Raw genomic sequence first — 14,554 nt, 5'->3', positions numbered from 1 at the left:
AAGGAAGACAGATTTTCTTCCAACAAAAGTTCTGCAACAATGCAAATCCTATTCTGAGTTGTCGAAACTTTTGAAAGATAAGAAAATATGTTTCCAAACAGAATTCGAATTCATTGGCAGGGCGGCCCCAAAATCAACGAAAGCGCGAGCGACGCAACTCGAGACATTACCGGCGGACAGGACAAAGAGCCCTGTGACGGCAGACCATTAGTCGAGGAACTTGTTAGCGCTTCAGGATGGCAAAAAGTCAGCCTGAGGCGCGCGATCGGCACCGAGATCATCACTCGGTACGCCAACCACGACGCATGTGAAGTTAAAGACCAGATTTAACGGCCACGGAAAATAGTTAACACTGGATCGCATCACAAACTTTTTAAACATATAAATGAAACATCTGGCAAACATTCAACGACAAAGTGATTCGAATCTGTTCAATTTTTGTCATTTTTTACCACTGAACACACATGCAAATTGTTAGCTACCACATTAGCTTACCCTATTGCTTGTTCGAACCACTTCAATTTTGTTACGTCTGAATGCATCTCACCAACTGACCACGGGGCCGAACCACAGGTAGCAATAACTTGAAAACATAGTTTTTTTCTGTTCTAGATGCAGCTTTTGGGACAATTTTGTTTGACCAATAAGTGGTCGGCAGGAACTGACATCCAATTTTAGATACAGGATTGTGTTTTGGAACCTTGATAGAGGTTGTTCGAAAACGGTGGTGCCAGGTACCAAGAACCAGGTACTTATTCATAAAGGAAAACTAAGAAAAGGCGAGGGAAGCTGGACTGTCGTAGTGGCACAAATTAGAGCCCTAATTCGTTTGTGTATAGATGGTTGCAAAATGGAAAAGTATAGGATTAGGGACGGCAAAACACAAAGGTTCAACATTTAAAAGCAGATATATATTTAAAAATGTAGGTAACTAGCTCGGAGCAATAACTAACAATAAAACAGCAATTGAAGGCAAAAGACAATTCCGGTGTCTAGCAGAATGTTCTTTTCCTGGACCAGACCGAGTATTCGTTCTTTGAAAAAAATAGAGCTGGAGAGTAGCAATGCAGTTGAGGACATTTATTACCAAGTTTCAAAACAAAGACACAATCAGAGTGCACTCTGTTCCAGTCAATGGGAAGTTTTCTCCCACCAAAAGCTATCAACATTTGTTAACCACAGTTTAAATAGGAAAGGGGTGTGGATTTGCAAAATGGAACATGAAACTTCAACAGGCAAATAAAGGAACTTACATCTTTTTCAAGAGCCCTTTATTAAAAATGGTCGTAGCTGTATTTTGAAGGTTGTATGGTAAGATAAGGACAGAAAACCATTGCTGGGAAAGTACTGATATGAAAGGATAAAGCAAAAAAATACCTTGTCCAATGTGTGGATGAACATAAGTGCATTTATAACAACTAAAGGGGTAATGTTATTATTATAGTAATGTTGTGATAATTAAATAATAAACTTAATCTAGCTGGAAAACTCATGTTATGGCGACACCACATTCAGTGACCAATTTTAATTGTCTAACAGAATATGGAATACAACTTTTAGGAAATACAATTTGGAAAGGGAGGCAAGAATCCTGAGTTGGTTTGCCTTCAACGTCAGGTTTATTCGCCGACAGAATGATAAAGGGTTCCCACACTGAGCGTGCAAAGGTATTAAAGCTAAATGTAAGATAGTAAAAGAGGATGAGTTTTGTGGAATTAAAAGAGAAATTTGGGTTATAGGGAAGTGACTATTTCTGTTACCTTCAATTGAAGGACTACTATCACAAGAGATAAAACCGGTGACTGGTCACAAGGTCATCAACATTTTTGATAGAGCCTATAAAGGTAAAACTTTTAGAGCGATTCCTGATATGCATGAACGTTTGATGCAATGTTGTGGGCATCTATGCTGGAAAACATGGGAAGAGGTAGACCACATGCATATAGTTTGGCTTTGCCCAAGAATAGAAGACTACTACGACAAGTTGCGCTTTTTAGAAAGAAAGAAAATGGTGGGATACAGAAAACCCAATGCTCTATTTGGGAAGTCTAACAGGAGAAATATTACATAAAAAAAGATGAGTACTTAGTACAAAAAAGCATGGCGGGTAGCAATAAACTAATAACAAGATTATAGTACAAACAAGATTTCCCCTTTGTGGAGCAGTGGGTGTGCACTGTGGAGGAAATATTTGTAATGGAGAGGACCACATTTTGGATGAGAATACAGGAGACCCAACTCACGGACCGATTGGAAAAATGGATAAATTATTGCAAAAAAGGCGTTGTTGATTTCTTAATTAGAAAAATAATGCTTAAAACGAGCAAAATCATTTAATTTTTCTAAATTAAATGATTGTGATTTTAAAATTCATAAACCGTTTTCTTTTTTCTTTTTTTTACAAAAAACTAAAATTAAGTATCTAAAACAAAAAACAATACAATTGAAATACACAAAATTTTCTTGAAAGAGTTTGTTTGCAGTGTAAAAATACAGTACCAATTCTAATTGACTAACTCTCTAATTGAACGACCAAGAGGAATGACTAGCACATTTAGCTAGCAAAGGCTGACAAAACCCCAACAGGAGGAAAGCTAACTAATTTGAATATAATATAAACGATGGGTAGAGTCAGCGTAATTTTGCCATCCTGGCTGTTGGACTGATTTCCTAACTTCTACAAACTTTTAGCTAGCAAAGGCTAGTATAAGAAAAAGAAAGGGAAAACCTGAATAATATAAAGACAATACGGACAAAAGCAACGTCAGCGTGCTTTTGAAAGAAGTCTAGACCCATTATTTGGGAGTATGTAGTAATTGAGCCTTAAAAGCCCCGATTAGATGTTTGTCTTAAGTGATGAAGTTGATTAGCCTTAAGAAATGATGTTTGAAGAAAAGCATCATTGTTTTTAGGCTGTAATTAGGCAAATGTCAGCCAGACAACAGCAGCGTTAATGCGGATGTGTCCTCAAGCAATGAGCGAGGATTCCCGTTTGCTGCAAGACTCACTGACAGGATAAACAAGAGCTGATGAGGATAATGAGATGATCATAAGCCCATTAGTCCAAATGAGCTAGAATTATAGCAAAATGAAGCGGCGGTATGTCGAAGATACCGCGGGAAAAGGAAATTACTATAAATAACGAGTGCTGATCCCTGACAGTGATGTCAATTAAAATTTGACTTTTAATAAAATTTGGATTAGAAATTTTCCAAATCTTTAATTTTTGACATTATATGCCATTGCTATTGATGTCAAAGATTCATTCTAGCTTGACCGCTATAGACGGCAATTGACGTTAAAGATTATTTCTAGCTAGACTGCTGATGACTGCTAACGACATTAAGAGTCCCTCCTCGAAAGGATACAATTGTTGGATATGTATGTCAAAAGGTAGGCTGCCATTTACATTATACTCCATTTTAGCTAGGCTACCATGGATGGGTATTAATGACAACAATCCATTCTAGCTAAGCAGTCAGCAGTTGGTTAGTCTATAGATGAAAAAGTTTAATTTTAGCTACACTGCTAGTGATGATTATTGACATGAAGGATCTCTCTGAGCATGGCTGCTATTGACATCTATTGACATCTATGAAAATTCTAGTTTGCATAGCATAGGCAGCCAAAGATCCATTCTAGCTTGGCTGCCAGTAATGGTGATTGACATTACAGTTACATTTCAGCTAGGCTACCATTGCCGGCTAAGCTTTTTTATCATTAGGCTATCAATGACGCAACAAACCTCAAAAATGTATTATAGTTAGGCTGCCATAGAAGGCCATAGATGGAAAAGATCCATTCGAGCTAGACTGCCGTGGAAAGTAATATTTGTCTAAGATTCATTTCAGCAAGTCTAGCAGTGTTTAGTTCGATGGCTAAAGACATCAGAGATACATTGTAGCCAAGCCCATTGACAGCTATAGCCATCAAAAATTCAATTGAGCGAGGCTTCCATTGATGTCAAATGACATCAAAGATGCCTTCTAGCGATGCTGCCGTTGTTGGTTATAGATGTCGAAGGTCCCTTCTAGCAAGGCTGCCTTTGACTGTTGTATATGTCAATGATCAATTCTAGCTATACTGCTATAGATGTCAAAAATATATTCTCACTTGGCTGTGATTGATGGCTATTGATATCAAAGATCCCTGGTAGCGAGGCTTCCATTGTTGGCTATTGAAGTCAAAGACCCATTCCAGCTTGACTGTTGTGGACGGCAATATACATTAAAGATCCATTTCGATGGCAAATATATACCTAAAATATCCATTTAGCAAGGCTATCAATGAAACAGCCAATCTCAAAAGCAAACTGTTTGCTGTTTTTTTAATACATTTTTTAATGTTTTATACGTTATAGACTCAAATTATTTAAGTAAAAGACTAGTGATATATGTCATCTGAAAAACATGTAACCACGTTTTTTTGAAGCTCAGAGCTAATAATTTGTTATTCAAAGGGCTACCAGTCTTATACACGTTTCTAAAATAAAATTGTATTTGCTATTTTGTTATTATATATTTATGTTGTAATTATTACAAGTACTCGAAATAGGTTCAGCTAAATGATGGATATATAAATGATAATGTAGGCTTCTTTTGAAAATATTGTTTAAAAATCAATCATGTCTTAAAAGACAATGATCGTGCCAGTTAGAAATTAAAAAAAATGAACGAGCATATCACAATGACTCAATACATGTTAACATTTTTCATAACCAGTATGTGGGCTTACCCAGGGGTTCTTAGGAGTCTACATTGGAAACCCCTGATCAGAAATTACTTCAAAATACTACAGAATTCACAAATAATAATAAAGCTTGCATAACAGTTAAAAGAAATCTGGTCCAATGCATCTAAAGTGAAAGGGGAAGAACATTCCAGCTAATCCTTTAACAACCCCAACTTGATCCATCCTCAGGGAAATCCCCAAATACGACTAATGCCGCCGCTTGACGATTCACATTGTTGATCCAACAATTGGCGCTTTCCCGTTCCCGCCTATGTGCTGTCGGACAATCTAGGATAGGAACGGAGCTTTCGCTAAACCTCTTTAGCACGCAGATCAAGCACAAGCAAACACATTCAAAAACTGCTGGCGGCTCCCGAGTTCTCTTCATGTTCCCAGGATTCGGTCCAGGGTGGCACCGGACCAAAGACAACCGCAGTAAAAGTGGCGGGTAAAAAAAAATCCTTGAATCCGGCCACGAGCATCTTCGACAAATACGATCATTAGCTACAGTGCAAGTCGTCTGAGCCTAAAACACCCGGGGCCTGTTTTGGCTCAGTCTGACGTTCAGAAGGCGGCCAGCGCTGACACTCGGAGATAAAGCCGATCCGGTTCAGCTGGATAAGACCAATATGCTCTCGTTTCAAGATGTTAGGCGGTCTAATGAGGATACAGTTTAAGAACTGCATCCAGACGTGTCGTTTCAACAGATAATAGGATCGTTAGCTATGGACAAGAGAAATAAACTATGGATTCTTCCGGATAGAGAAGAAAAAGACAGTAAAAAAAGTTTACTAAATAACCAATGTGTCTCGTTTTACTAGCATATTATTGTTTTTTATGGCTAAAATATACACTTAAAATTAACATAATGATAAAATGTATAAGTGGCAGATAATTTGGCTCATTTTAAGTATACTGCATATTATGTTTTACCAAAACTATTGGTTAAATATACTAGAATAAGAAAAATATTAATCAAAATGACAGCTCTGCAAAACAACAACAAAAATGACTAACCCAATGTTGCTGGTTTTAGGTATATTTGTTTTACTTATTTTAAATTATTTGAATGATTTGTTTTTCTAGTAAAATAAGAAAATATGTATTTCAAATACTCTAAATCGCCTTACATAGCTGCAGCTATAAAAAATGTTTTTCCTAGTTGGCATATACTTTAAATAAGTAAAGTTATCGATGATTAGTTTGATAATTCATTTTTTAATTCTTATTAATTTTAAGTTGATTTTAAGACTTTTTTGCCCCTTTATTTTCTTGGTAGAAATTAATGTTTAGAATGAGCAAAATGATGTACCATTTATCGGACAAGATAATTTATGTTTTAATTTGAGCTCAAATTGTATTTCAAACCTATTTTAAATTTTCTTAAAAAACATGATATTATTTCTAAATAATCTGCAATAAACAAAATATACTGTCATGATTACCCAAGTGGAGCCACCTGGGGTAATCATGGGGTGCGCTGGAATGTGCTTCCTGATTGGTCAATGCTCCCTATTTAAACGCGTTACGCTGAGAACTCTGTGTCGGAGGATTCCTTCTGTACCCCGTAAGACTCTCCCGATTACCTGTGCCTTGTTTACCTGATTCTGTCTGCCTGCCTGCCTGCCTACCTGCTTCCGTCCGACGCTACGATCTTCTCTTCATTCCTGGTAAACTCGACCTGCTTCCGTCCCACGCTACGATTGGCTACGTCGTCCGAAGTTTCCCGCTAACCCTTGTGCTTCCCCAAATAAAAGTATTGTACGAACGCTCTGGGGTCTCCTGCTCTGTTCTGGTAATCCTCGTGACAGAATCCTCCGACCAAGAATGGACCCCGCGTTCGTACATTTGCCCCCTGACCACCATGAAAGCCTGAATCAGCAGCGCAATTCCTGTTCAGAATGTGCAGTTCGGCAAGTCCTTTCCGACGTGGCGAAATTGGCCAAGGCACCTCCGGCCGAATGACTGCGCAATGACTCTCATGCCTGCCTGTTCGACTCCCATGCCTGCCTGTTCGACTCCCATGCCTGCCTGTTCGACTCCCAAGCCTGCCTGTTCGACTCCCAAGCCTGCCTGTTCGACTCCCAAGCCTGCCTGTTCGACTCCCAAGCCTGCCTGTTCGACTCCCAAGCCTGCCTGTTCGACTCCCAAGCCTGCCTGTTCGACTCCCAAGCCTGCCTGTTCGACTCCCAAGCCTGCCTGTTCGACTCCCAAGCCTGCCTGTTCGACTCCCAAGCCTGCCTGTTCGACTCCCAAGCCTGCCTGTTCGACTCCCAAGCCTGCCTGTTCGACTCCCAAGCCTGCCTGCTCGACTCCCAAGCCTGCCTGCTCGACTCCCAAGCCTGCCTGCTCGACTCCCAAGCCTGCCTGCTCGACTCCCAAGCCTGCCTGCTCGACTCCCAAGCCTGCCTGCTCGACTCCCAAGCCTGCCTGCTCGACTCCCATGCCTGCCTGCTCGACTCCCATGCCTGCCTGCTCGACTCCCATGCCTGCCTGCTCGACTCCCATGCCTGCCTGCTCGACTCCCATGCCTGCCTGCTCGACTCCCATGCCTGCCCTGAGTCTGCCTGTACTGATTTTGTCCCGTCTTTCCTCTCCTGTCTTGTCTGTTCCCTTTCCGCTCCCCGGAGTCCGACTCTTCTGAATCTGATCCCCCCTGAGTCCGACTCTTCTGAATCTGATCCCCCCTGAGTCCGACTCTTCTGAATCTGATCCCCTCTGAGTCCGACTCTTCTGAATCTGATCCCCCCTGAGTCCGACTCTTCTGAATCTGATCCCCCCTGAGTCCGACTCTTCTGAATCTGATCCCCCCCTGAGTCCGACTCTTCTGAATCTGATCCCCCCCTGAGTCCGACTCTTCTGAATCTGATCCCCCCCTGAGTCCGACTCTTCTGAATCTGATCCCCCCTGAGTCCGACTCTTCTGAATCTGCCTGTCCTGTCTGATTCTTCCTGTCCTGAGTTGACTCTCCTGATTTTCCTGTGTTACTCTGTGACGTGCTGTGGGTTTATTTTTATTTATTAATTTTTTTTCCTGGGGAACTTCTGGAGCCGTTCCTTGAGGGGGGGGTTCTGTCATGATTACCCAAGTGGAGCCACCTGGGGTAATCATGGGGTGCGCTGGAATGTGCTTCCTGATTGGTCAATGCTCCCTATTTAAACGCGTTACGCTGAGAACTCTGTGTCGGAGGATTCCTTCTGTACCCCGTAAGACTCTCCCGATTACCTGTGCCTTGTTTACCTGATTCTGTCTGCCTGCCTGCCTGCCTACCTGCTTCCGTCCGACGCTACGATCTTCTCTTCATTCCTGGTAAACTCGACCTGCTTCCGTCCCACGCTACGATTGGCTACGTCGTCCGAAGTTTCCCGCTAACCCTTGTGCTTCCCCAAATAAAAGTATTGTACGAACGCTCTGGGGTCTCCTGCTCTGTTCTGGTAATCCTCGTGACATATACTTAACATTTGTTTTCCTTATTTAACAAATATTTTAAACTATAGCTTGGGTAAAATAAGAGAAATATTTACTTAGATGTCGTTCGAATTGGGTAAAATTATGTGGCAGTGTAGTCATTTAAATTCATATTTAGTTTCTTTTATTAATTATTCAAAAATACTTTTTGTAAAAAATAAAACGTATACAGTATACTAATATGAGCAAATCTATGTACCTCTTACATTAAATAACCTAGCTCATTTATTTTCATTTTTGCTTCACCAAAAATGAAGAAGTAAAACATATATATAATAAAATGAGAGAAGTCATACTTGATACAGGCTAAATAAATAAGCCTAGGAAACAATGTATTTTCTGTAGCCTTGCTGCAAGCCTTAAAGGGTTTACAAAAGACATTTTTTTTCTATTAGGCACAGAAGGTGCTGTGTTCCTCATCATAATCATGCAGATATGTTTTAAAATATTCCACGCACCACGGATCTCGAGAAATTAAAAGTAAACAGTAAGACCTCAAATCCCCTAGAGCTATGACGTCACCTGATGCCAACGAGGACCAAAACAATGGCATATCTAATAGATAAACAGACGGCAATTGTAGTAATCAGCAAATGATGGCGCTCAACTTTGCTTTCCGTGTCACTGGGGGACTTATGACTGTTTTGTCCGAGTTGAGTGCATTGATTATCAAAAGCTGCTCGGGGTAAGTTTACCTGCCCTCTTGTACAGCGTATGTTCCTTTTATCGCCTTCACCTTCTTCTAGGTATGTGATTGTGACTATTGCCTTCATGTTTTTTGCCGCGTGTCTTGCAATAATATAATATTGTCCAGATAGCTTACCATTAGCGAGCAGGCTCCCAAAGTCCTCCAAGTTTTGTTTAGTTTTGGTTTGCCCCTTTGGCAGTCTGGTCAGTCTGCCGTGCCCGTTATTTTTTCTCCCGGCACGCATCGTGTTTGTTGCCGTGGTAGTTTTGTTTTTGTTGTCGCCTCATGGTTATCCTGGCTGTGTACTGCAGGTTTACGGTCAGCCATCCTTCCAATTTTTATGTCGACCGATCCTGGTTCATCCTCAATAGTATGCGTCTAGCCTGCCGTGATTATTTGGTACTGTTACAGCTCGGTTTGTGTTTTTTGCCGAGGTAGTTTCATTTGTTGTTGGCTCCTTGTTATCCTTGCTGCCTACTGCATGTTTTTGGTTCGGCCAGCCTACCCTTTTTCTGCTGATCGGTCCTGTTCATCTCGTTATGCACCTGTTAGCTCTGTGTGTTATTTTGCTATTTGTGCCAGTTCGCCCCATTTCGGCTCCTTGTCGTTTGTTGTTCCATTTCTGCATGCATCTACAACACAACGCCAAGGCATTCTTGACAAAATCTACCAAAATGTTGCTTAAAATACTCAAAACCGTTTCGAGTGATTAACTTCCAATCGAATATGGTCACTGGCTTGCTACGTTGCAGGTATTCCACCCATGACATCAGACCTCAAGAATATATATATATATATATATCCATCATCTGCTCCGCTTATCCACAGTAGGGTTGCGGGGGTGCTGGAGCCCATCCCAGCTATCTTTAGGCAGTGGACAGGGGACACCCTCAACTGGTTGCCAGCCAATCCCAGGGCAATATATATATATATATATATATATATATATATATATATATATATATATATATATATATATATATATATATATATATATATATATATGAAAACATAGATAATATGCCCAAATTGTGTGCTATTTCCTAGCATTGTGTATGTTTTAGAATGTGGGTATCCTTTTAAAGGAATAAGTAGATTCTCATTTTGTGAAAACAAGCAAAGGTTGAAATGCCAAATTCGCTTAGTCAGCAAGAGTGACTCCCGGAGGTGAACCGTAGTTAAAAAATAAAGCATCCTTACCTTCACAGTAAGTCGAATCCCCGTGAATGGAGGCATAACCACTCTTACATTGACACTCAGCTTTACTATCTCTGTTTTTACACAGAGAGTTTTCTCCACAAATGACCCCTTCTGCGCAGAAATCATAACCTGGAACATAAAACAGCACAAAGATACACATAAAAAATAAAAAATAAAAAATAAATGTCCTTTTGAGTCAGTAAAAAAACAACAACCCTGTAAAGAATGTTACGTAGGAAATTCCCACCATTGTTTTGTATGGAACTGATGACTGATAAAAAATTTTTGTCCAACATGGCCTCAATGTAAATATCTTCTGACTCTACGTGCCCACGCTTTCTTGTGTAAATATTGTGTAAATTATCTTTTTATCTTTTTAAATGTGTAACTGGAGTGCCACGTCCGATGTCACAACATGTCCATCCCATTTTGTAAAAATGATCATAAATGTATATTCTATTCTATTCTATTCTATTCTATCAAATCAGCTTTAAAAGTTTGAAGGTGGAGAAAAGAAATGTGGGGTTATTTTTCCAGTGTACTGGATAGTCATTTTTTTCTCCTTCTCTCAGCAATCCTGCATTGTCTTTTGTGATTTTTGATCGAACTGTTTCTCCATGGAGGTTTTTTACTAGTTATAGTTTTGATAACCTGTGGAGCTATGCAAAATAGCAGGGTAAACTCGATAACATTTGCAGCCACTTTAGGAGTGAGGGATAGTTTCCTCACTGGTCTTACAGGGGCCACTTGGTGATTAAATGTACTGATGTTTCACAGCAATTGGTACTGTTACAGCCAGATCGACAACAGAGGACACACTCGACCTCAAGCCATACGCAACTATGAGATCATGAGTATGTCTGTGTGACTTGCTGTTTAAAATATAGGTAGTTTTAATGGTCTAAAAAATTTAATATTGGTTGAGTGCAAACTTGACAACAATTCTGCAAATTCACTAATGAAAGATGTTGAGTGTTTTTTAGGGGTTATGCAAAAAATGGTCCGACAGCCAGACAAAAAAATGTGTGGTGCTCTAAAGATGTGTCGGCGTTAAAAGTGACTTCTTTGTTTTTAAAAAGGTTTTAAAAATGGATGCAGTACCGCCTCCTCCTCTTCATTCCCCTGTCGAAATTAAAAAGCTCAAATTTGGTGGGCAGGCCGAACGGGCCACCCGTACCAAGCCATGTTTCTGTTAAAATAATCCCTTCCATGCAAATATCTGAAATCAAAGTGTAATAATGTACATAAGTTATTCAACTTTACTATAATTTATGAGTGTTATATGTTTGCTTGAAATATTGTGCTTACAAAATAGGATGTTCTCACAAGCAAAAGTTTTCCACTGCACTAGAGAGAACTAATGGTGTGAATACGTCACAGATTTGACCCGAAGGCTAAGGATCTTTTCCTGAGTATAGCGTAAAGAGAGTTAATCAGTCACATTTCAAATAACAAGTTGTTGTACAAAAACTGGTTTCAACTGGAAATTCAACCTTCAACCAACCCCTAAACCCTTAGTATTGAAATCACATTGTAACCAGGGCATTCTTTTTCTAAATAAAAGGCCAGGAGAGGGAAGACTGCTTTGAAGTGAGTTGGAGGACTGTAACCAAAGCAGTTTTCCGTTCACTTTCCTTGCAAGAAAACCATACACAATTCTCTGTGTCTTCTTTTGTATGCAGGTTTTTGTTACAAGTGTTGGGTTCAACCTGACACAAAGTGTTAATGACAAAAGTTTCACTTAAAAGGGAGCCCATGTTCAACACAGCTTAGTTTATGTCATAAAGTGGAGGAAGCGATGGCTTGATGTGTATGAGATTGTTTCTGTTAAAACCTCATTCATATATGTGCGGTGATGGATCATTTCTGCCAGTGATAGTCTGAATATCCACATATCGTGCCGGAGTTGCCTGTCTACAGGAGTAGCTGGGGTTATGGCCTGCAGACAGTCAGTTTCTCCATGCACTGTGTACAAAAGTTTCCACATTGACCACCAGCACACCAAGGGTGCCAGTATGAACCCTGTCCTGTATGTAAACTGATGGCTGATTCTAAAACAGGTCACACTTATTAATAAAACCAATGTCATAAGTCAGGGCGCTAAAACACTGCCAGGTGCTGCGGCCGAAAAGTCTGTTACAACGCCGCGATCCGCTTGAGAAGACGGGGACGGGCCAAGATAAAAACAGTTTTGCCGCAGCTGCGGAGCAACCGAGAGAGTCTGATAAAATCACACTTTGTCACCTAAGATTCGTGGAACGTGTCATTGAAACCAACATGTAAAATCAGTTTAAAAACTGTTGAAGGGATATGACATGTGGTACTTTATGGTAGCTTAGTATTTATTAGTTAGACATTTAAACAATATTTTTGTTTCGGTACAAGTTTCAGTAATAATTTGGATATGTATTTATTTTGGTATGTTGCCATTTTAATGATGTTTATAGGGGGTTTCTTGCATGTTATGTAGGCTTATAAAAAGAGTAAATACACATAAGGGCTTTTTGTTGACAGTAAACCGAAATTTGTGTGTCCTGTACTACAAGTTCTACAGTGCTTTGGGGCATTAGAAAATACAGATGCTTTCCTACTTACGACCATTAGACTTACAAAAACCGTAGATATGAACATTTTTTTCGGGATGTCAAAAAATATCCGGACATTGCTGAAAGTTAGAATTTCTATTGTGTGCACATTTTTCCGAGTAGAGGACAGTGCTGTTGTGCTTCTTTCCGCCGAGTGGCGCTGTGAGAGGTCACACAGTATCCACCTTGAAGAAGAAATCCGGCTTCTACTTCCTAGCTCGTGTGTAAACATACTACGTGTACTGTATCTCTATTATCGTGTGCATTCATTCAATATGGTTGATGAAAAGTGAAAAGAAGAGCCATGCCGTTTCTTTTGAAATGAAAGTGGAATAAGAAAGTTAGATGCGGTCGAGAAAATTGTCGTAACGCTTTTTTTCGCCCACTTTTTACCACGGAGGAGGAAGTAGCCTTATTCTTGTAGCCCATCTTCCACAAGTAAGTTAAACTTAACTTTATTTATCTTTAAAGAGCATATTATTTTACAAAATGTTTATTTTTTTAGTACAATACCATACTTATGCAAGCCTTAAACATACATATATAAATCTTAAAAATACAAAACAGCATGAAGTAGCTCACGAACAAATTCAACTTACGAACGACAGTTTCGTTTGTAAGTAGGGCAGCGTCCGTACCAAATGAGGGAAACTGCACGTGCACACAATAAATCCCATCAGGCAACTCGTATACGTCCATGAGTAATCGGAAAATAAAAATACGAACACAACCATTGCAAACCTAACATTTCTCTCCACCTCAACATTTTATTTTTCTTCCAGGAAACAATAATACTAATCCAGGCAAGATGAGACACAGCCTGTAATAATATGAAACCAAATCTAATGTAATGTTTACACATAATCAATCACAGCCTGACAAATCGTAATGCACAAGCCAGGGTCACGCCAAAGATTTAAAATTAAAGTACAAGTCCCACTTTAATCTGTGATTCAGCACACAAAAATTCCTCTCCAGGTGCCTTCATTGAATTTTAATGCCAGAATATTTTGTTTTGGTGCTCATGTTAATCCGCGAGCATTAACAGCTTTCGTGCTACCTTTCTTGATGCTTCATTTTTTTACCTTGCTCTCGACAGTCAGTCTTAGTATTTTTGTTTACTCTAAATATGCCTTTAAATCAGGGGTCAATAACTTCTAATAATTACACCCTTGTAAAAACACAGTAATAACATACTAACAACATATTAATAACATTCTAACTAAAATGGTCAGTGAGCAGTGCCCTAAATCAGGGGTGCTCATTACGTAGATCGAGATCTACCGGTCTATTACTGAGGTAGCAGGAAAGTATTGAGTGCAGTGTATTTTTTAGCAGTAGAATGCAGCTATTTAGCAAATACATCAATGTTTCTTAACAATAGTAGCAAATTGGAGAACACCAAATGTTATAAATGTTGGGTTTAGTGTATTACAATTGTTATTAATTTTGGCTAATAATGTGATATGTGTTTAATGATTGAGAATCCAAATAAAATGTAATATTTGCAATAATCAATATATAGTAAAATGTATGATGTTGGAGTATATCAATATGACTTACAAATCAATAAAGAAAAACTGTTAAATATACTGGTATTTAGGTATATGATGGAGTTTAGATTATTACCTACAAATGAAAGTATTTGCCTTATTTGATTACAGGGTATTTAATGATTTCCAATTTATTGAACTGCTCTATTGCAGGAGAGTGATACTTAATTCTTGCAAGAGCATCATTGGACAAAAACTTTGAAAAACTTGAGGCATGGTTTTTACGATTTTATTATAATTTTTTATTTTGATTAAACATATTTGATTTGTTTAAGCAAGCATGGAGAAATATTGTTAGTATTCAATTCCTCGAATTAGGATGCCTTTTT

General features: G+C 39.2%; 1 protein-coding gene across 1 annotated transcript in view; it reads right to left on the bottom strand.

Annotated features, from left to right (window-relative positions):
• The window catches only part of LOC148367059 (protein kinase C-binding protein NELL1-like), a 282,893-nt gene that overhangs the window by 153,067 nt on the left and 115,272 nt on the right, over nt 1-14,554 (bottom strand). Inside the window, exon 12 of the mRNA XM_088333852.1 lies at nt 10,088-10,216. Coding sequence (XP_088189978.1) covers nt 10,088-10,216 — 129 coding nt within the window. The remainder of the gene's footprint in view (nt 1-10,087; nt 10,217-14,554) is intronic.

This window comes from Urocampus carinirostris, chromosome 4 (assembly GCF_059441175.1).
Source record: "Urocampus carinirostris isolate Australia breed hairy pipefish chromosome 4, RoL_Ucar_1.0, whole genome shotgun sequence".
In the NCBI taxonomy this organism is placed as follows: Eukaryota; Metazoa; Chordata; class Actinopteri; order Syngnathiformes; family Syngnathidae; genus Urocampus; species Urocampus carinirostris.
Note: the sequence above shows the minus strand (reverse complement) of the source record. Positions and strands in the feature narration are given on the sequence as shown.